Here is a 20,607-nt window from a genome sequence, read left to right on the forward strand (position 1 = left end):
TAGTAAGTCACTTTGGTCCACTCAAAATTAACATGGGCATGCAACCATATTATTATACTGCCCTCTAACTGGGGCTCTGATAATCTGTCCTGGACACTGGTTACTGAGCGGGCTTGAATATTTCTCCTGAGGAAGCCGCTGATTGTACAGGCGGAGAAACACGTTGAGAGGTCCAAAGCACATGGACCTGGCATTACGTCTATCTGGGACACTTACATGCAAACGGATCTGAGGTGTGGCGGGACTTAAGGGAGGAGTCGGCTGCAGAGACCCTGACACAGTAAACAACCAGCTGGTCGGTGAGAACCCTTAGCAATCAAGCCCGGAGTCCTCAACTGGGAAGCGGATTTCTTCAGTCGTCAGGACATTCACGCCGCAGAGTGGAGTCTTCATCTGGAAGTCTTTCAACTCATAGTGGACAAGTGGGGCCTACCAGATGTGGACCTGATGGCGTCTCAACACAATCACAAGGTTCCGGTCTTCGGATCAAGGACCAGGGATCCTCAATCAGCGTTCATGGACACACTGGCTATTCCATGGAACTTTCGGCTGCCATACGTGTTCCCTCCAGTGTCACTCCTGCCCAGGGTTCTACGGAAGTTCAAGCAAGAAAGAGAAAACTACTTCTAGTCGCTTCAGCGTGACCCAGACGGCATTGGTTCTCAAACCTGCAGGGTCTATCGATAGATAATCCTCTTCTACTTCCTCAACGCCCAGACCTCCTCGTTCAGGGCCCTTGTGTCTATCCGGACCTGGCCAGACTGGCTTTGACGGCGTGGCTCTTGAAGCTTCAATCCTGAGGACCAAGGTATTCTCCGAGGTGGTTATTCAAACTATGTTGAAGGCCCGCAAACCGGCTTCTGCACGGATTTATTACAGGGTTTGGAACTCTTTCTTCGCATGGTGTGCTGCTAAGAATTATGATGCCTATTCGTTCAGAACTTCCAGGCTTTTGGCTTTTCTGCAACAAGGCCTAGATTTAGGCCTTCGTCTGACATTCCTCAAGGTTTATATATCTGCCTTGTCGGTGTGGTTTCAGAGAAAAATTGCGTCTATACCTGACGTTCATACTTTCACTCAGGGTGTTCTACGGATTCAGCCTCCCTAGGTCCCTCCTGTGGCTCCATGGGATCTGTCTGTTGTCTTAAATGCCCTGCAACAGTTTCCATTTGAACCTCTTGAGTCTGTGGATCTTAAATGTCTTACACTTAAGGTCATGTTTTTACTGGCTATTGCCTCTGCTAGTAGGGTGTCCGACTTACGCGCCTTGTCCTGTCGTTCACCCTTTCTGATTTTTCACCGTGTCCGAGCAGTACTTTGAACTTGCCCTGGTTATCTACCTAAGATGGTATCATCTTTTCATCTTAACCAAGAGATTGTGGTTCCGGCCTTTATCTTTTCTGGTTTGTTCTCCAAAGAGCGGTCTTTGGATGTGGTACAGGCTCTCCGTATTTACGTAGAGAGGACTGCCTCCCTCAGGAGGTTAGATACCCTTTTTGTACTTTTTGGTTTACACAAACGTGGATGGCCGGCGAATAAGCACACCTTGGCCAGATGGATTAGAATGGTGATTGCACAAGCTTATGCACAGGCTGGTCTTCCAACTCCTGCTGCTATCAAAGCCCATTCTACCCGGTCTGTTGGACCTTCATGGGCGGCCTGCCCGCCTAACAATTGTGCAAGGCGGCTACATGGTCCTCTCTGAACACGTTAATCAGGTTCGATACCTTTAATACTTCCGCCTCCCAGGATGCTTCCCTTGGACGCTGGGTCCTTGTACCCGCTACAGTGCATCCCCTCACATGAGGAACTGCTTTAGGACATCCTCAATGTTATTCCCTGTGGAATACCAGTGTACCCCGCTGCAGAAAAGGAGATTTATGGTTGACTTACCATAGTTAAATCTCTTGCTCCGAGGCACTCTGGATTCCACAGGGTGCCCAGCCTGATGCACTTAGCTTATTTGGGTTTGTATGGCATTAGCCACTAGTCCCTTCTCCTGTCGTGAGAATGTGGTTCTATGTGACTAACATCTACCGTCTCTTACCTGCTCCTGCATTGGACTTGTTAATGAAACTGAGCTCCAGTGCCTGGAGGCGGGGTTATAGAGGAGGCGGTGCAATGCATCCTGGGAACAGTCAAAGCTTTAGCCTGTTGGTGCCTCGGATCGAGATCCAACTCTACACCCCGATGTTATTCCCGGTGGAATCCAGTGTACCTCGCAGAAAGATATTTAACTATGGTAAGTCTACCTTAAATCTCCTTTCTCTGACGTCCTAGTGGATGCTGGGAACTCCGTAAGGACCATGGGGAATAGACGGGCTCCGCAGGAGACTGGGCACTCTAAAAGAAAGATTAGGTACTATCTGGTGTGCACTGGCTCCTCCCACTATGACCCTCCTCCAGACCTCAGTTAGATTTCTGTGCCCGGCCGAGCTGGATGCACACTAGGGGCTTTCCTGAGCTCCTAGAAAGAAAGTTTATTTTAGGTTTTTTATTTTACAGTGAGACCTGCTGGCAACAGGCTCACTGCATCGAGGGACTAAGGGGAGAAGAAGCGAACCTACCTGCTTGCAGCTAGCTTGGGCTTCTTAGGCTACTGGACACCATTAGCTCCAGAGGGATCGACCGCAGGACCCGTCCTTGGTGTTCGTTCCCGGAGCCGCGCCGCCGTCCCCCTTACAGAGCCAGAAGCATGAAGATGGTCCGGAAAATCGGCGGCAGAAGACTTCAGTCTTCACCAAGGTAGCGCACAGCACTGCAGCTGTGCGCCATTGCTCCTCATACACACTTCACACACCGGTCACTGAGGGTGCAGGGCGCTGGGGGGGGGGCGCCCTGAGCAGCAATAAAAACACCTTGGCTGGCAAAATAATCACAATATATAGCCCCAGAGGCTATATATGTGGTAATTACCCCTGCCAGAATCCATAAAAAAGCGGGAGAAAAGTCAGCCGAAAAAGGGGCGGAGCCATCTCCCTCAGCACACTGGCGCCATTTCTCCCTCACAGTTCCGCTGGAAGGAAGCTCCCTGGCTCTCCCCTGCAGTCTGCACTACAGAAAGGGTAAAAAAGAGAGGGGGGGGGGGACTAAATTTAGGCGCAGTATAACTTATAGCAGCTATAAGGGGACATAATTCAGTTAGTCCCTGCATTATATAGCGCTCTGGTGTGTGCTGGCATACTCTCTCTCTCTGTCTCCCCAAAGGGCTTTTGTGGGGTCCTGTCTCCTTTAAGAGCATTCCCTGTGTGTGTGCGGTGTGTCGGTATGACTGTCGACATGTTTGATGAGGAGGCTTATGTGGAGGCAGAGCAGATGCCTATAAATGTGATGTCACCCCCTGCGGGGCAGACACCTGAGTGGATGGACTTATGGAAGGAATTACGTGCAAGTGTCGACTCCTTACATAAAAAATTTGACGACATGCCAAATGCGGGACAGCCGGCTTCTCAGCTCGTGCCTGCCCAGACGACTCAAAGGCCATCAGGGGCTCTAAAGCGCCCACTACCTCAGATGGCAGACACAGATGTCGACACGGATACTGATACCAGTGTCGACGACGAAGAGTCAAATTTAATGTCCACTAGGGCCATTCGTTGCATGATTGAGGCAATGAAAGAGGTATTACACATTTCTGATATAAACCCAGGTACCTCAAAAAAGGGTATTATGTTTGGGGAGAAAAAACTACCAATAGTTTTTCCCCCATCTGAAGAATTAAATGAAGTGTGTGAAGAAGCGTGGGCTTTCCCCGATAAAAAAATTGGTAATTTCAAAAAAATTACTAATGGCGTTCCCTTTCTCGCCAGAGGATAGGTCACGTTGGGAAACTCCCCCTAGGGTGGATAAAGCGCTCACACGTTTGTCAAAAAAGGTGGCACTACCGTCTCCGGATAGGGCCGCCCTAATGGAACCTGCTGATAGAAAGCAGGAGGCTATCCTGAAGTCTATATATACACACACTGGTGTTATACTGAGACCAGCTATTGCTTCAGCGTGGATGTGCAGTGCTGCTGCTGCATGGTCAGATTCCCTGTCGGAAAATATTGACACCCTAGACAGGGACACTATATTGCTAACCGTAGAGCATATAAAAGACTCAGTCTTATACATGAGAGATGCACAGAGGGAGATCTGCCGGCTGGCATCTAGAATAAGTGCATTGTCCATTTCTGCTAGGAGAGGCTTATGGACTCGGCAGTGGACAGGGGATGCAGATTCAAAAAGGCACATGGAAGTTTTGCCTTATAAGGGTGAGGAGTTATTCGGGGATGGTCTCTCAGACCTAGTTTCCACAGCAACAGCTGGGAAGTCAGCATTTTTGCCCCATGTCCCCTCACAGCCTAAGAAAGCGCCGTATTATCAGGTACAGTCCTTTCGACCCCAGAAAAACAGGCGGGGAAAAGGCGGGTCCTTTCTGTCTAGAGGCAGAGGTAGGGGAAAAAAGCTGCAACAAACAGCTTCCAAATCCGCCGCATGACGGTGGGGCTCCACAGGCGGAGCCAGGTACGGTGGGGGGCCGCCTCAAAAATTTCAGCGATCAGTGGGTTCGCTCACGGGTGGATCCCTGGATCCTTCAAGTAGTATCTCAGGGGTACAAGCTGGAATTCGAGGCGTTTCCCCCCCGCCGTTTCCTCAAATCTGCCTTGCCGACAACTCCCTCGGGCAGGGAGGCTGTGCTAGAGGCAATTCACAAGCTGTATTCCCAGCAGGTGATAGTCAAGGTGCCCCTACTTCAACAAGGACGGGGTTACTATTCCACACTGTTTGTGGTACCGAAACCGGACGGTTCGGTGAGACCCATTTTAAATTTGAAATCCTTGAACACATACATAAAAAGATTCAAGTTCAAGATGGAATCGCTCAGGGCGGTTATTGCAAGCCTGGACGAGGGGGATTACATGGTATCCCTGGACATCAAGGATGCTTACCTGCATGTCCCCATTTACCTTCCTCACCAGGAGTACCTCAGATTTGTGGTACAGGATTGCCATTACCAATTCCAAACACTGCCGTTTGGACTGTCCACGGCACCGAGGGTGTTTACCAAGGTAATGGCAGAAATGATGATACTCCTTCGAAGAAAGGGAGTTTTAATTATCCCGTACTTGGACGATCTCCTTATAAAGGCGAGGTCCAAGGAGCAGTTGTTGGTCGGAGTAGCACCATCTCTGGAAGTGCTACAACAGCACGGCTGGATTCTAAACATTCCAAAGTCACAGCTGGTTCCTTCCACACGCCTACTGTTTCTGGGGATGGTTCTGGACACAGAACAGAAAAAAGTGTTTCTCCCGCAGGAGAAAGCCAAGGAGCTGTCATCTCTCGTCAGAGACCTCCTGAAACCAAAACAGGTATCGGTGCATCACTGCACACGAGTCCTGGGAAAAATGGTGGCGTCATACGAAGCAATTCCATTCGGCAGGTTCCATGCAAGGACCTTCCAGTGGGACCTCTTGGACAAGTGGTCGGGATCGCATCTTCAGATGCATCGACTGATAACCCTGTCTCCAAGGACCAGGGTGTCTCTGCTGTGGTGGCTGCAGAGTGCTCATCTTCTAGAGGGCCGCAGATTCGGCATACAGGACTGGGTCCTGGTGACCACGGATGCCAGCCTTCGAGGCTGGGGGGCAGTCACACAGGGAAGAAATTTCCAGGGACTTTGGTCAAGTCAGGAGTCGTCCCTACACATAAATATTCTGGAACTGAGGGCCATTTACAATGCCCTAAGTCAGGCAAGGCCCCTGCTTCAAAACCAGCCGGTACTGATCCAATCAGACAACATTACGGCAGTCGCCCATGTAAACCGACAGGGCGGCACAAGAAGCAGGATGGCGATGGCAGAAGCCACAAGGATTCTCCGATGGGCGGAAAATCACGTCATAGCACTGTCAGCAGTGTTCATTCCGGGAGTAGACAACTGGGAAGCAGACTTCCTCAGCAGACACGACCTACACCCGGGAGAGTGGGGACTTCATCCAGAAGTCTTCCAACTGTTGGTAAACCGTTGGGAAAGGCCACAGGTGGACATGATGGCGTCCCGCCTCAACAAAAAGCTAAAGAGATATTGCGCCAGGTCAAGGGACCCTCAGGCGATAGCTGTGGACGCTCTAGTGACACCGTGGGTGTACCAGTCGGTTTATGTGTTCCCTCCTCTGCCTCTCATACCAAAGGTACTGAGAATAATAAGAAGGCGAGGAGTAAGAACGATACTCGTGGTTCCGGATTGGCCAAGAAGAGCTTGGTACCCAGAACTTCAAGAAATTATATCAGAGGACCCATGGCTTCTACCGCTCAGACAGGATCTGCTACAGCAGGGGCCCTGTCTGTTCCAAGACTTACCGCGGCTGCGTTTGACGGCATGGCGGTTGAATTCCGGATCCTAAAGGAAAAGGGCATTCCGGAGGAAGTCATTCCTACGCTGATAAAAGCCAGGAAATAAGTAACCGCAAACCATTATCACCGTATTTGGTGAAAATATGTTGCGTGGTGTGAGGCCAGGAAGGCCCCTACAGAGGAATTTCAGCTGGGTCGGTTTCTGCACTTCCTACAGTCGGGAGTGACTATGGGCCTAAAATTGGGTTCCATTAAGGTCCAGATTTCGGCTCTGTCGATTTTCTTCCAGAAAGAACTGGCTTCACTGCCTGAAGTTCAGACTTTTGTAAAGGGAGTGCTACATATTCAGCCCCCTTTTGTGTCTCCTGTGGCACCTTGGGATCTCAATGTGGTGTTGAGTTTCCTGAAATCACATTGGTTTGAGCCACTTAAAACTGTGGATCTGAAATATCTCACGTGGAAAGTGGTCATGTTATTGGCCTTGGCTTCGGCCAGGCGGGTGTCAGAATTGGCGGCTTTGTCATGTAAAAGCCCTTATCTGATTTTCCATATGGATTGGGCAGAATTGAGGACTCGTCCCCAGTTTCTCCCTAAGGTGGTATCAGCTTTTCACTTGAAACAACCTATTGTAGTGCCTGCGGCTACTAGGGACTTGGAAGATTCCAAGTTACTTGACGTAGTCAGGGCCTTGAAAATTTATGTTTCCAGGACGGCTGGAGTCAGGAAAACTGACTCGCTTTTTATCCTGTATGCACCCAACAAAATAGGTGCTCCTGCTTCTAAGCAGACTATTGCTCGCTGGATTTGTAGCACAATTCAGCTGGCGCATTCTGCGGCTGGATTGCCGCATCCTAAATCAGTAAAAGCCCATTCCACAAGGAAGGTGGGCTCATCTTGGGCGGCTGCCCGAGGGGTCTCGGCTTTACAACTTTGCCGAGCTGCAACTTGGTCAGGGGCAAACACGTTTGCTAAATTCTACAAATTTGATACCCTGGCTGAGGAGGACCTTGAGTTCTCTCATTCGGTGCTGCAGAGTCATCCGCACTCTCCCGCCCGTTTGGGAGCTTTGGTATAATCCCCATGGTCCTTACGGAGTTCCCAGCATCCACTAGGACGTCAGAGAAAATAAGATTTTACTCACCGGTAAATCTATTTCTCGTAGTCCGTAGTGGATGCTGGGCGCCCATCCCAAGTGCGGATTGTCTGCAATACTTGTATATAGTTATTGCCTAACTAAAGGGTTATTGTTGAGCCATCTGTTGAGAGGCTCAGTTATATTTCATACTGTTAACTGGGTATAGTATCACGAGTTATACGGTGTGATTGGTGTGGCTGGTATGAGTCTTACCGGGGATTCAAAATCCTTCCTTATTGTGTCAGCTCTTCCGGGCACAGTATCCTAATGCTGCATTCACACCGCAAATGCCGGGTCCTACCCGGTAAGACAAACGTGTACTTACCGGGTGGGATCCGGCATTTGCGCTCCGTTGCAGGCTTCCCGACCCGGCAATATACCGGGTCGGTTGCCATGACAACGGAGGCCGCAGCAGCAGCAGGGGCGGGGGTGGAGGCGGCGTCGGGAGATGAGCTCATCTCCAGCGCCGCCTCTCCCTATGCTGTGAATGGGAACCGTGTCGCATCGACACGGCTCCCATTCACACCGCACCTGACCCGGTAATCAACCCGGGTAAAACCCTTCTTTTTTACCGGGTTGATTTACCGGGTCAGGCGACCCGCTAAATCGCCCAGTGTGCTTTCACATCGCACACTGACCCGGTTCGACACGGCAATATGCCGTGTCGGTACCGGGTTATTTGTGCGATGTGAAAGGGGTATAACTGAGGTCTGGAGGAGGGTCATAGTGGGAGGAGCCAGTGCACACCAGATAGTACCTAATCTTTCTTTTAGAGTGCCCAGTCTCCTGCGGAGCCCGTCTATTCCCCATGGTCCTTACGGAGTTCCCAGCATCCACTACGGACTACGAGAAATAGATTTACCGGTGAGTAAAATCTTATTTTTCTTGTAGTGGAACAAAGACAACTTAAACAACCTTAAAATACACCTAGAAAAAGAAAATCTATAATTTATCTTGTCACATTGAAGAATAGCAGCAGCCTCTGTACTACTTACACACTGGTACAGGACTCAGGAGGACTGTGTGTGTGTGTCGCTCTCTAGACCCTCATTAGATAACAGGTTACACGGGACCCAGACACTCAGGTGGGGAGGAGAAGCTGGGATCCCTGGGTCACTTACAGCTCTCTGATCCTCCTATCTCTCCTCTGGTCGGGAAGCTCCATCAGTAACTCATGAAACCTGATACTCCTGTGCTACTGCATACTGTCCTGCTTGCATTCTGGCTGCCTGGTTCTGCTTCTGCAAAAGGAAAGCTAGTGATGTCAGTGTGCTCCGGCCAGAGGGGGAAGCCCGGGGTACAGTATGCCCTGGCCATAATCTAACTATGGCCAGGACCATTTACGTATAACTGTGTGGTGTCTAGTTTGTTAGAGGGTGTGGTAGTAGAGAATTATACCCCTTTCACACTGAAATCCCATGCCCGATCTGGGTTTGTGAACACTGTTTCAAGCCGTGTTATGCCCCTTTCACACTGCAGCTGGGACTTGGGTTAATCCTGGGTTGACCCCTTTCCTACTGTACCCATGTCTGCCACCTTCTACGCTGACGCTGCCTCCTTCTGCCGCCGGGTGAGTTACCAGCTGCCTGCTTCAGCCGCTGTTAGCCAATCAGCAGCTTTTAAACGTAACCCAGGTCGCACCATTCACAATGCAGCTTATATGGGTCCGATATTGTTTATGACCTTGTTCACGACCAGGGTCAAATTCCCGGTCAACTCTGGTTGACTCTTTCAAAACATACCAGGAAACAGGTTGTCCCGGCAATATTCTGGGTCAGTGTGAAAGGGGTATTATTGTGAGTGTTTTGTGTTAGGGGAGTAGGAGCAGAGTTTTTATTATGTAACACATTAAGGTTGTGGCTGTATGGCATTGTAATGTGTTATTAATACATCACAACATTTTAAAAGCAATATTGGGACACAATAACCTCTGTCCTTGAATTACCCAACCCAGTTCTCTTATTTGCCCAAAATATGCCCATGCTGCCCCAAAGCCTGATAGGCAAATGCCCTTCCAGGGTCAGGGAATCAGGGCAGCAATACCAAAATAGTGTCTATTGGTAGGTATGGTCAGTGAGTGCGTCAGTACGTCAGTAAAGCATTGTTCGCTCTAACAATTTCTGTAATGCTTCCACCGTTGAACCATGGAATGGAACGGCTCTGTTACCCGCTGAGAAACATCAGATATTACAAATAAAAGATTGCTCAGTGACATTGAAGGGCTGTTTTATTAACCGTTATTTATATAGCGCACATATGTAACAGTGAATATCTCTCACTGCCTGCCCCAGTGGAGCATACAGTGTATATTCCCTATCACATGGACACACACAGTCAGTTAACTTACCAGTAGGTTTTTGCAGTGTTTGAGGACACCCATACAAATGTAGGGAGACCATACAAACTCCACACCAATACTGTGTTGGTGAGGAATTTAATTAATTTGGCTGCAGGGTCAAAATGCACCCTAGTGTGTGTGTGGGTTTGTAAAGTTAAACTGTAACGTCCCATGGAGCATGGACTGAATGACACGTATTCCCTGTACAGTGTTGGAACGTTATATTGATAACATATAAATGATGATACAGGTTTGTCCCTAAAAACTTCCCTATTTTTATTACTGACCAAGTGAATAATCTATTTTCTCTTCTGTAATCATTGGGCAGTGATGGGCATGAGGCTGGTATGTATTGGGCAGTGTGCGTGCGCAGAACAGTGTGATGGGCATGAGGCTGGTATGTATTGGGCAGTGTGCCTTTGTGCAGGACAGTGTGATGGGTATGAGGCTGGTATGTATTGGGCAGTGTGTGTGCGCAGGACAGTGTGATGGGTATGAGGCTGGTATGTATTGGGCAGTGTGTGTGCACAGGACAGTGTGATGGGTATGAGGCTGGTATGTATTGGGCAGTGTGTGTGTGCAGGACATGTATTGGGCAGTGTGCCTTTGTGCAGGACAGTGTGATGGGTATGAGGCTGGTATATATTGGGGAAGCGATGGATGCGTGGGTCTCCATGGCTACAGCGGGTAAGTCACCTTTTCTTCCCCCAGTTGCACCTGCTGTGAAGAAACCTTTTACTTCAGCAGCATCACAGTCCTTTCGTGTTACTAAAACAAGAAAGGCAAAACCGTCCAACACCTTCTTTAGAGCAGGTCGGCCAAAATCCAAGAAACCTGCTGCTGCAGGTTCCCAGGAACAGAAACCTGCTTCTGGTACACCAAAGTCCTCAGCATGACGGTGGACAGCACGGCCTTTCTGAGGGAGTTCAAATTCAAAATGGAGTCTCTAAGGGCAGTGATATCAGGTCTGGAGGAGGGGGAATTCCTGGCATCCCTGGATATAAGGGATGCGTACCTCCACATTCCGATTTGGCTGCCGCATCAAGCTTAGCTTCGATTCGCACTGTTGGACTGTCACTTTCAGTTCCAGGCCCTACCATTCGGCCTCTCCACACTACCGAGGGTATTCACCAAGGTGATGGCGGAAATTATGGTTCTACTTCGCAGACAGGGGGATGAACATAATTCAATATCTGGACGATCTGCTGATAAAAGCATCATCCAAGGAGAAGCTGTTAAGGTCCATAGCTCTCACGACCCAGCTTCTCAGGGAACATAGTTGGATCCTGAATCTTCCAAAATCACATTTGGAACAAACCAGGAGATTGTCCTTTCTGGGAACGATCCTCAACACAGAAGTGCAGAGGGTTTTTCTTCCAGAGGAAAAAGCGTTGGTGATACAAACAATGGTCCGGGATGTCCTGAAGTCAACCCGGGTGTCTGTTCATCAGTGCATTTGCCTTCTGGGGAAGATGATGGCCTCTTACGAGGCTCCTCAGTACGGGAGGTTTCACGCTCTGTCCTTCCAACTGGATCTCCTGGACAAGTGGTTGGGATCCCATCTACATATGTACCAGAGAATACGTCTGTCGCCAAAAGCCAGGATTTCACTCCTTTGGTGGCTGCAATTACCTCACCTTCTGGAGGGCCGCAGGATCGGGATTCAGGACTGGGTCCTTCTAACCACAGATATAAGTCTCTGGGGCGCAGTCACTCAAGAGGAAACCTTCCAAGGAAGGTGGTCAAGTCTGGAAGCCGGCCTGCTGATAAACATTCTGGAACTAAGAGCTGTCTACAACGGTCTTCTTCAAGCGGCCCATCTTCTGAGAAATCAGACCATTCAAGTGCAGTCGGGTAATGTAACGACAGTGGCTTACATAAACCGACAGGGCGGAACGAAGAGCAGAGCTGCAATGTCAGAGGTAACAAGAATCATCCTCTGGGCAGAAAAACACGCGTTGGCGCTGTCCGCAATCTTCATTCCGGGAGTAGACAACTGGGAAGTGGATTTCCTCAGCAGACACTATCTCCATCCAGGGGAGTGGGGTCTCCATCCGGAGGAGTTCAAGGAGGTAACAGATCTTTGGGGCGTACCCCAAATCAACATGATGGCCTCTCGTCTTAACAAGAAGCTTCGGTAGTATTGTTCTAGGTCAAGGGACCCGCAAGCAGTGGCAGTGGACGCCCTAGTGACTCCGTGAGTGTTCCAGTCGGTGTACGTGTTTCCTCCACTTCCACTCATTCCAGGCAATCCTCATTGCTCCGGACTGGCCAAGAAGGGCTTGGTACGCGGATCTTCAGGATCTACTGCTAGAAGAACCGAGGCCTCTTCCTCTTCGGGAGGACCTGCTGCAGCAGGGGACGTTTGCCTATCAAGACCTACCACGGCTATGTTTGACGGCATGAAGGTTGAACACCAGATACTAGCTTGGAAGGGCATTCCGAACAAGGTTATTCCTACCCTGATACAGGCTAGGAAAGGAGTAACGTCAAAACATTACCATCGCATTTGGAAAAAATATGTATCTTGGTGTGAGTCCAAGAAGTTTCCTGCGGTGGAGTTTCAACTGGGATGTTTTCTCCTCTTCCTGCAAACAGGTGTGGATATGGGCCTGAGGTTAGGATCCATAAAGGTCCAAATTTCGGCCCTATCCATTTTCTTCCAGAAACAGTTGGCTGCCTTCCCTGAGGTTCAGACTTTTTTGAAGAGAGTTCTGCACATCCAACCTCCATTTGTACTGCTTACGGCGCCTTGGGATCTTCACGTGGTGTTGCAGTTCCTCCAGTCGGACTGGTTTGAGCCTCTACAGGAGGATGAGGACAAGTTTTCACATGGAAGGCTGTCACTTTGTTGGCCTTAGCTTCTGCTAGACGTGTGTCGGAGTTGGGGGCTTTGTCATGTAAACTTGATCCATGAAGACAGAGCTGAGCTTTGGACACGTCAGCAGTTTCTTCAGAAGGTTGTGTCGGCATTTCATATCAACCAACCTATTGTGGTGCCAGTTGCGACTGACTCCTCAATTTCATCAAAGTCCTTAGATGTTGTAAGGGCTCTAAAGATTTATGTGAAGAGGACTGCTCGTCACAGAAAATCGGACTCTCTGTTTGTCCTTTATGATCCCCAAAAAATTGGGTGTCCTGCTTCTAAGTAGACTATCTCTCGCTGGATCAGGTTCACTATCCAGCATGCGTATTCTACGGCAGGCTTGCCGTGTCCTACGTCTGTTAAGGCCTACAAGAAAAGTATTTACCGGTAGGTAATTAAAATCCTATTTTATTTTTACTTGGTCTTGTGTCTGGACTCAATAGACTGTCCCCCATCATTTGTACTAAATCCTATTTTGCTGTAAAACTCATGGAGGCAGATGTACTAAATTTTGTTGAGATTACATCATCTTCAGCTATGCAAAGTAAATGCAGGGTTGGGGTGAGGCGCAGGAAAGGGAGTGAAAGGATGAGGAGGCTGGGGTGTTGCATCCCATAAAGAAAACGCCAACGCCGCATATAAACTGTGCACTTATGAAATGTTTCTTCAGAGAACTATGTGGCCAAGTACTGTATGAGATGGAAGTATAGGTAGAGGTGTACAGCAATTAGGGTCACTCCACGTATTTGTTGTTCCAAGATCACCAGATCTTTTGGAACATGTCTTATCATGTAAGTAGTATGTAATCTCCATTTTGGTGACTAGATTGAATATTTAAAATATTGCATGTCTAGCCATATTAACGGGGGGAGGGGGAGCAGAAGTTCACAGTGGCTTCAGTGTTGTGCGGTCAGGGTAGAGCCTCCCCTGTCATACACAAGTACACTCCACAGTTATTTAGAACTTTATAAATATCATCTTTGTATTATTTTAATAATTTTTATAGTCAAAACTCACCAAGTTTGTAGCACTCTGCTGGAAACACAGTGACTGTCAGCGAGAGACCAGAGGTGAGGCAGCTGTAATAATTGCCAGTGCCTCCCCAGGTATTGACCTCACCACACCTCACTGAGGTGTATTATGTATTAAGCTCGGTGAAGTGATAAAGTGGAAGGTGATAAAGGACCAGCCAATCAAATCCTAACTGTCATGCCACAGGCTGGGTTTGAAAAATGACAGTTAGGAGCTGATTGGCTGGTCCTTTACCACCTTCCACTTTATCACTTCACCATGTTTAATAAATCTGCCCGAGTGAATCAGGGCCTAATTTGGAGCTGGCCGCTGCTGCTTTACGCAGTGCAGTTTGCCTATATCGGCAATTGCGCCTCGTCAGCAACGTTTTGGGGCGACTGCATGACGTCACATGCAGCCATTCTGATTAAAAAAATGGCGGCGGGCCGCTTGACAACACAGCCAGGCTGCGCTGTCAGGGGTAAAATTAATTGGATGCATCTGCAATTACATTGTGGGCGCATCTTGAGGCGGGGCCACACATGCTAAGTGGCCTTGCCCTCTGCTGGGCGGCACCCATGTAAGATGACACAGATCTTGCTGCGTATGCAGCGTTCTGCATCCATCTCTGAATAAGCTTAGTTCTGATGATGGGTAAACATCTAGGTTTCCTCAGCCTGTACATGAAGTCAGTTGTTGTAGACTGCTGGAATTATTTGTGAGGTTTTACTTTACTAAGCAAAGTCATTAAGCCAGCATTGTATCTGGTGGAAGGTTTTTAGGTGAATGCTAACAGCGAAGGTTTGCAACCTATACAGAAGCAGACATTGGGGGTCATTCCGAGTTGATCGCTAGCTGCCGTTGTTCGCAGCGCAGCGATCAGGCTAAAAATCGGCATTTCTGCGCATACATACGGGCCGCAGTGCACACGCGTGACGTACTTTCACACATAACTGTGCAGTTTCACACAAGGTCTAGCGACGCTTTTCAGTCGCACTGTTGCTCGGTGAATGATTGACAGGAAGTGGGCGTTTCTGGGTGGTAACTGACCGTTTTCTGGGAGTGTGCTAAAAAACGCAGGCGTGTCAGGCAAAAACGCAGGAGTGGCTGGAGAAACGGGGGAGTGGCTGGCCGAACGCAGGGCGTGTTTGTGACGTCAAAGCAGGAACTAAACAGACTGAAGTGATCGCAAGATAGTAGGAGTAGGTTCTGAGCCACTCTGAAACTGCATGAAAAAATTCAGCACTATTCTGCTAATCTTTCATTCGCACTTCTGCTAAGCTAAGATACACTCCCAGAGGGCGGCGGCCTAGCGTGTGCAATGCTGCTAAAAGCAGCTAGCGAGCGATCAACTCGGAATGAGGGCCTTTGTGCTTACTTGTCACAGCTCTGGATATATAGGGGGAGGGGGGCAAGACTGCACACCCTAGCTACTTGTAATGAGAGTTGCTACCTTGCTGAAAATTTAGGTACTACACATTGAAAGAAAAGATGCAGGTGCACTATGAAAACACTACTATTCAAAATTTAAATACATTTTACAATTAAACATCACATAAGAAGAGGTTATTAGCATAAACTTGGCTAAAGTTATGAGCTTACCCACAATCGTTCAGGTAACCTCATCAAGTAAATCCCTTGGGGGTGCCACGCGCCCAGACGTGAACCCTTACAATGTTAGGGACTTACCCGATACGGTTACCTGGACGTTGTTGGGTATGCCCATAACTTTGGCTAAATTTATGCTAACAACCTAGTTGATGTTTAAATTGTAAAACGTATTTACATTTTGAATAGTAATGTTTGCATAGTGCACCTGCATCTTTTCTTTCTATGTGTTTAGTTCAAGCCTCTCTTTATTGCAGTTGATGGTGGAGGATGACTAAAAAGAGACTAGCATATTGTTTGAATAATACTTGTATTACTCATATACTCGTGACAACTGTACTTTGTTTTGTAGTTCACTAAATTTGTTAATCAAGTTTTATATTTCTTTGTGTTGCTGCAGTAGAAGCAGCGAATATAATAAAAAAGATTCTTAAATTTCAACATGACTTGACAATGTCCTGTATACTCTGTTGCTAACATTCCTCCATTTTCCCCAGCGCGCTATTACCGATCAGCGATACGTTTGTGTGCAGTTTCATTCGTTACTTGTTGTTGTTTTGTTTTTTTCTTTCGACAGTGACCTCTGGTCTTGAGATAATTGGTCTTATACTGTATGTGAGTGGGATGTCTACTATACTGTTACACCAGTGGTTCTCAAACTATAGGATGCCGCAGGGTACTTGCAGGGGTGCCTTGGATTGGAGGTCCAGGACCAATTCAAATTATTTATGGTCAATGTAATAGGAAAAACCAGTGCTTTTGGCTTGCAATCATAAAATATATGGACAAACAGAAGCAAATCCTGTCCCTCACCACACAATTGAACCTACAGATGACATATAAAAACAATTGACTTACGGTAATTTAATATTTCTTTCTAAATCTCTCAATGTGAAACTTTTGGCCTAGGGGTGCAGTGAAAAAAATTCTGATATTCTAGGGCATGGGTTTTCAATTTGCGGCCTTCCAGCTGCTGTGGAACTACACATCCCAGCATGCCCTGCCACAGTTTTGCTATTAAGGCATGCTAAAACTGAGGCAGGGCATGCTGAGATGTGTAGTTTCAGCTGGAGGGTCACTGGTTGAAGATCCATTCTCTTGGGCGCCATGAGTGATTCCACAAAGTTTGGGAACCACTGTGTTATGGGCCCTACACACTATGCGATCCACCGCCGAGCTGCCCAACAGCGGATATGGCCGACGGGCGACCCTGCGGCGGAGGGGCAGTGACAAGGGGAGTGAAGTTTCTACACTCCACCCGGCTCCATAGCAGTGCAGGCAAATATGGGCGAGATCGTCCATATTGGCCTGCATGCACAAGTGACGGGAGACCAGCGATGAACGAGCGCGGGGCCGCGGATCTTTCATCGCTGGTGCCTCCACACTGAAAGATATGAACAGTATCTCATTCATTAATGAACGAGATCGTTCATATCTTTCAGTAATATCGCTCAGTGTGTAGGGCCCATTGGACAATACCACTCTCTGAAAGCAGGCAATGTTTCTGTTTTGTTCTAATTCTGCAGTAAAACTGTTTAACTTGTTCAGGGGTGTAACTAATTTCTACATGTGGTGTAAATGGGCTTAGAAACGCGGGGATGGTTTAGTAATTATTCATCCTATTTGGGTAACTGGAATTGTTTTAATCCGACCTGTTTAGTGCGTCGCTCTGTGGTGTAATATAATAGCCAATCGCAGTTATAGACAATAAGTGGACTTTAGGGGGGGGGGGGGGGTAATAGGGTGTGAGAATCAGAAAGTGAGAAATGTTAGGAGGATTTTCTGTGGTTTTTTTTTTTTTTTTTTTTAAAGTGTCAATCACTTATAAGGCAAAACCAGGCTGATTTTACAATATAAATGAATGCCTCTTTAAAAAAAAACAGGTGCTCCTCCAAAATCTCACATTCTGATTCTCACACCCTATTACATCTCCCCAACCCCCCCCCCCCCCCCTTCAGATGTTCAGTTGTGTGACAATTCCCCCCCCAAATACTCCAACAATAATGCTTTGTTAGGTACACGCAGTACATGAACTATTGGCCAAATATAAACCAGCTTTCAGTTTTACAGTATCACTAAAATTCTGAAGCACAGTTATCCAGAGACTCCAATCACTGTACCAGATTCACTGAAATGTGATTTGACGAAATACAAATATGCGTTTAAATTGAACACCACTGCCCTCTAGTGTCCAAATAAGCAGCCAAATACTATTGCAATTCCATGGGTTGGTCTGCAAATGTATGCTCTCGAGGCAGGTGTCCTTTAACTTTAAATCCAACCTGATGTGCTTGTATACATACATAAATATAAGAGGTAAATGTAATAGGGTCCGAGTTGCGGCACTTCGGGTGAGAATGCCAGTGTTTTTTAAAGAGGCATTCATTGACCAGGCAAAATCAGGTTGGCGAGTCCCGCACCTCCAACAACTCGGACCCTATCACATCTTCCCCCTTATGTTCATGAAAATGTAAATCTTCTACTGACCTAACATAAGTATCACCTTCTGCTGCTGTGAGCCACAATGGTGACAGGGGCCAGTATTGTGCAAGCAGTAAGGAACAGCCGGGCTGTAGTTATTCTATGAAAGGCTGTATTGCATTTGCTAGCGGTCTATATTACATTGTAACAAGGGCTTTAATATGCATAACCCAATTTGGGGTAAATCACAGCTGTCTTGTGTAGGGATTCACATGGGCTGATCCTGTCCACAATAAATAAATGTGGTCGTGTGAGACAGAGCGACTGTAAGGTAACTACTGTATACATGAATGCCTATAGCAAATCTCTTAATGCTTCAGTCAATAGATAACTTGTAGTTTCATGAATATTGGTACAGCTCATAAAACAGCTGCCTCCAGTGTGCGTAGGCATCAGACGCACTTTAATCCGACACCTTTTATATAAATGGGCTTAAGGGCCCTACACATTACCCGACTGGCCGTCGAGCTGCCCGTCGGACGACTGGCGTGCGCGGGGAGGGGGGAATGACGGGGGGAGTGAAGTTTCTTTACTCCCCTCGTCACCTGGCCCCATAGCCCTGCATGCTAATATGGACGATATTGTCCATATTGGCTTAGGTATGAACGAGCCGGCACCAACGATGAACAAGTGTGGGGCCGCACATCGTTCATCGTTGGTGCCTCCACACTGAAAGATATGAACGGTATCTTGTTCATTAATGAATGAGATCGTTCATATCTTTCAGTGGTATCTTTCAGTGTGTAGGGCCTATTATTTGTGATGTTTCCTGTTGTACTGTACCTGGCGTTTTCTTTTTATCTGTTTTTACATATTTAGCTGAAGCTTGATTGAAATTGCCTTGATTAGAACAACAGGACTGATTTTGTCTATGAGATATACTGTAGCTTTCCTCCAGTACAATGGGCTGTGGAGATTTGTAGACTGAGCTTATGCCACATAGGGCTGTCAGACTGCCCTTATGCTGTGTGTTACTCAATAGCAACATCCGCTGTCAGTCTGGTTTTGTATGCACAGCCCATTTATAGAGATTCTTCCTTTATAACACTTGAGTATATTGCACATCTGGCAGTTCTGTACAAGTGACTGTGTTTATTCTGTCATTAGGTTGAGAGCCCGGAACGATTCTTCCATGGCATGTAGCGCTGACTGCGACTATGCTGCAAGGTACGAGTCCACACTCTTCCCTATTATCTACGGACTGGTCTTTATTTTTGGACTGCTCGGGAACTTGGCAGCAATAGGTGTTATCTACCAACATGTGAAGCGAGGCAATGTGCTCGGAGTGTATCTGGCCAATCTATGCGCCTCGGACCTCATGTACATATTCACTCTGCCGGTGTGGATGGCCTACACGGCTAAAGACGACTGGTTGTTTGGTGCCCTCACTTGCAAGATCGTGGGCTTCTTCTTCAATGCTAACCTCTACACAACCATCGCTTTCCTTAGCTGCATAGCTGCTGATCGCTTTGTAGCCACAGTCTTCCCATTCCGGGCCAAGGTGTTACGGACGATGAGAGGTGCTACCATGGTATGCGTTGTGGTTTGGCTGATTATTTTAGGGACACACGCTGTGTTCCTCGGACGGGATGAGCTCTTCAACTCCACTCAGAACGTCAAGCTTTGCTACGAAAAGTATCCAATGGAGCAATGGATGGCTCAAGTCAACTATTTCCGAATCTTTGTAGTCTTCCTCATTCCTTTGATACTTCTAGTGGTCTCATACTGTTCTATTGTCCGTGTGGTTCACCGTAGCCGAGGCTTGGAGAAAGAACAGAAACGCAAGATCATTGGGCTTCTGATGATTATGACAGCCATCTTTGTAATTTGCTACCTTCCGTACCATATCGTCCTTTTCATCCGCTCCTACATTAGTGACCGGAACATGTGCACCTGCGATTTAGAGTTTAAGGTACGCCCTGCTTATCGAATCACCTTCTCCCTTACCAGCCTCAGTAGTGCCTTGGACCCTTTCATTAATATCTTTGTCAGTGAAAGCATTAAGCAAGATCTTCTGAAGGAGGTCAGAGCCGTATGGACTGGGTTCCGGTCCCTTCGTAACACACGGACCTCTCTCAGGCTGGCATCCAGGATTAATGACTACAATACGGTAACAAACCAAGTTGAAAATGATAATCTCCTGTTAGAAAAAAGGGGAGAGACTGCTATTTGAACTATACGGGGGACTTCTGGCTACTATCTGACCGTTCACACATTGAATGAAATGACTTGTGTGTTCTATAGTGGCCATATGACTCTGCTCACATATACCTTATCTAACTACATTTCCAATGTGTGTATTTTATTCCAAAAAGTGATGTGACCAGTATTCAAGCAAGAGACACCCCACAGACATACAAAGTCTTCCATCTTTTATTCCTCTGACAATTATATAACCAGACATCGCCTGTAAAACTCCTGAAAACTGAATTTTATTTAACCTGTTGAACTCGGCCCCATGGGAACATATGTGTTTACATATCTGTATCTTTTTGTAATAGCTGAATATCTGATAAAATAAAATGTAAATTTTTCACTTTCCATTTTTTTTTTTTTTTTTTAAATCCATGTTAGAAAACCGTTCACATCAGCAGGAACAAAATCCATTGGGAGAGGACAGTGCCTACTCATGCATTAAAGTTCTTTTATAACCTATGGCATGCAGTCTCTTGAATAATCCTTGCACACATTGTGGCTAGTCTTTGCTGCTGATCATGAAGAGACCTCCCTACAATAGCCACGGTGTGCTTTCTCTTTCTCACTCCTACAGCTGGTAAAGCACATTCCTGCATTTTCCCAATTTAAGCATAAAAATCTCCGTTCTTTAGGTCACAA

At 47.3% G+C, this 20,607-nt stretch overlaps 1 protein-coding gene across 2 annotated transcripts in view; it reads left to right on the forward strand.

The window, feature by feature from the left end:
* LOC134949219 (uncharacterized) overlaps nucleotides 1-20,313 on the forward strand; it is a 167,975-nt gene extending 147,662 nt beyond the window's left edge. For both annotated transcript variants that reach the window (XM_063937684.1, XM_063937685.1), the window contains exon 3: nucleotides 18,880-20,313. In XM_063937684.1, the coding sequence (XP_063793754.1) occupies nucleotides 18,880-19,945 (1,066 nt within the window). In that variant the 3' untranslated portion in view covers nucleotides 19,946-20,313. The remainder of the gene's footprint in view (nucleotides 1-18,879) is intronic.
* Nucleotides 20,314-20,607: the final 294 nt, after the last annotated feature.

This window comes from Pseudophryne corroboree, chromosome 8 (genome assembly GCF_028390025.1).
Source record: "Pseudophryne corroboree isolate aPseCor3 chromosome 8, aPseCor3.hap2, whole genome shotgun sequence".
Classification (NCBI taxonomy): domain Eukaryota; kingdom Metazoa; phylum Chordata; class Amphibia; order Anura; family Myobatrachidae; genus Pseudophryne; species Pseudophryne corroboree.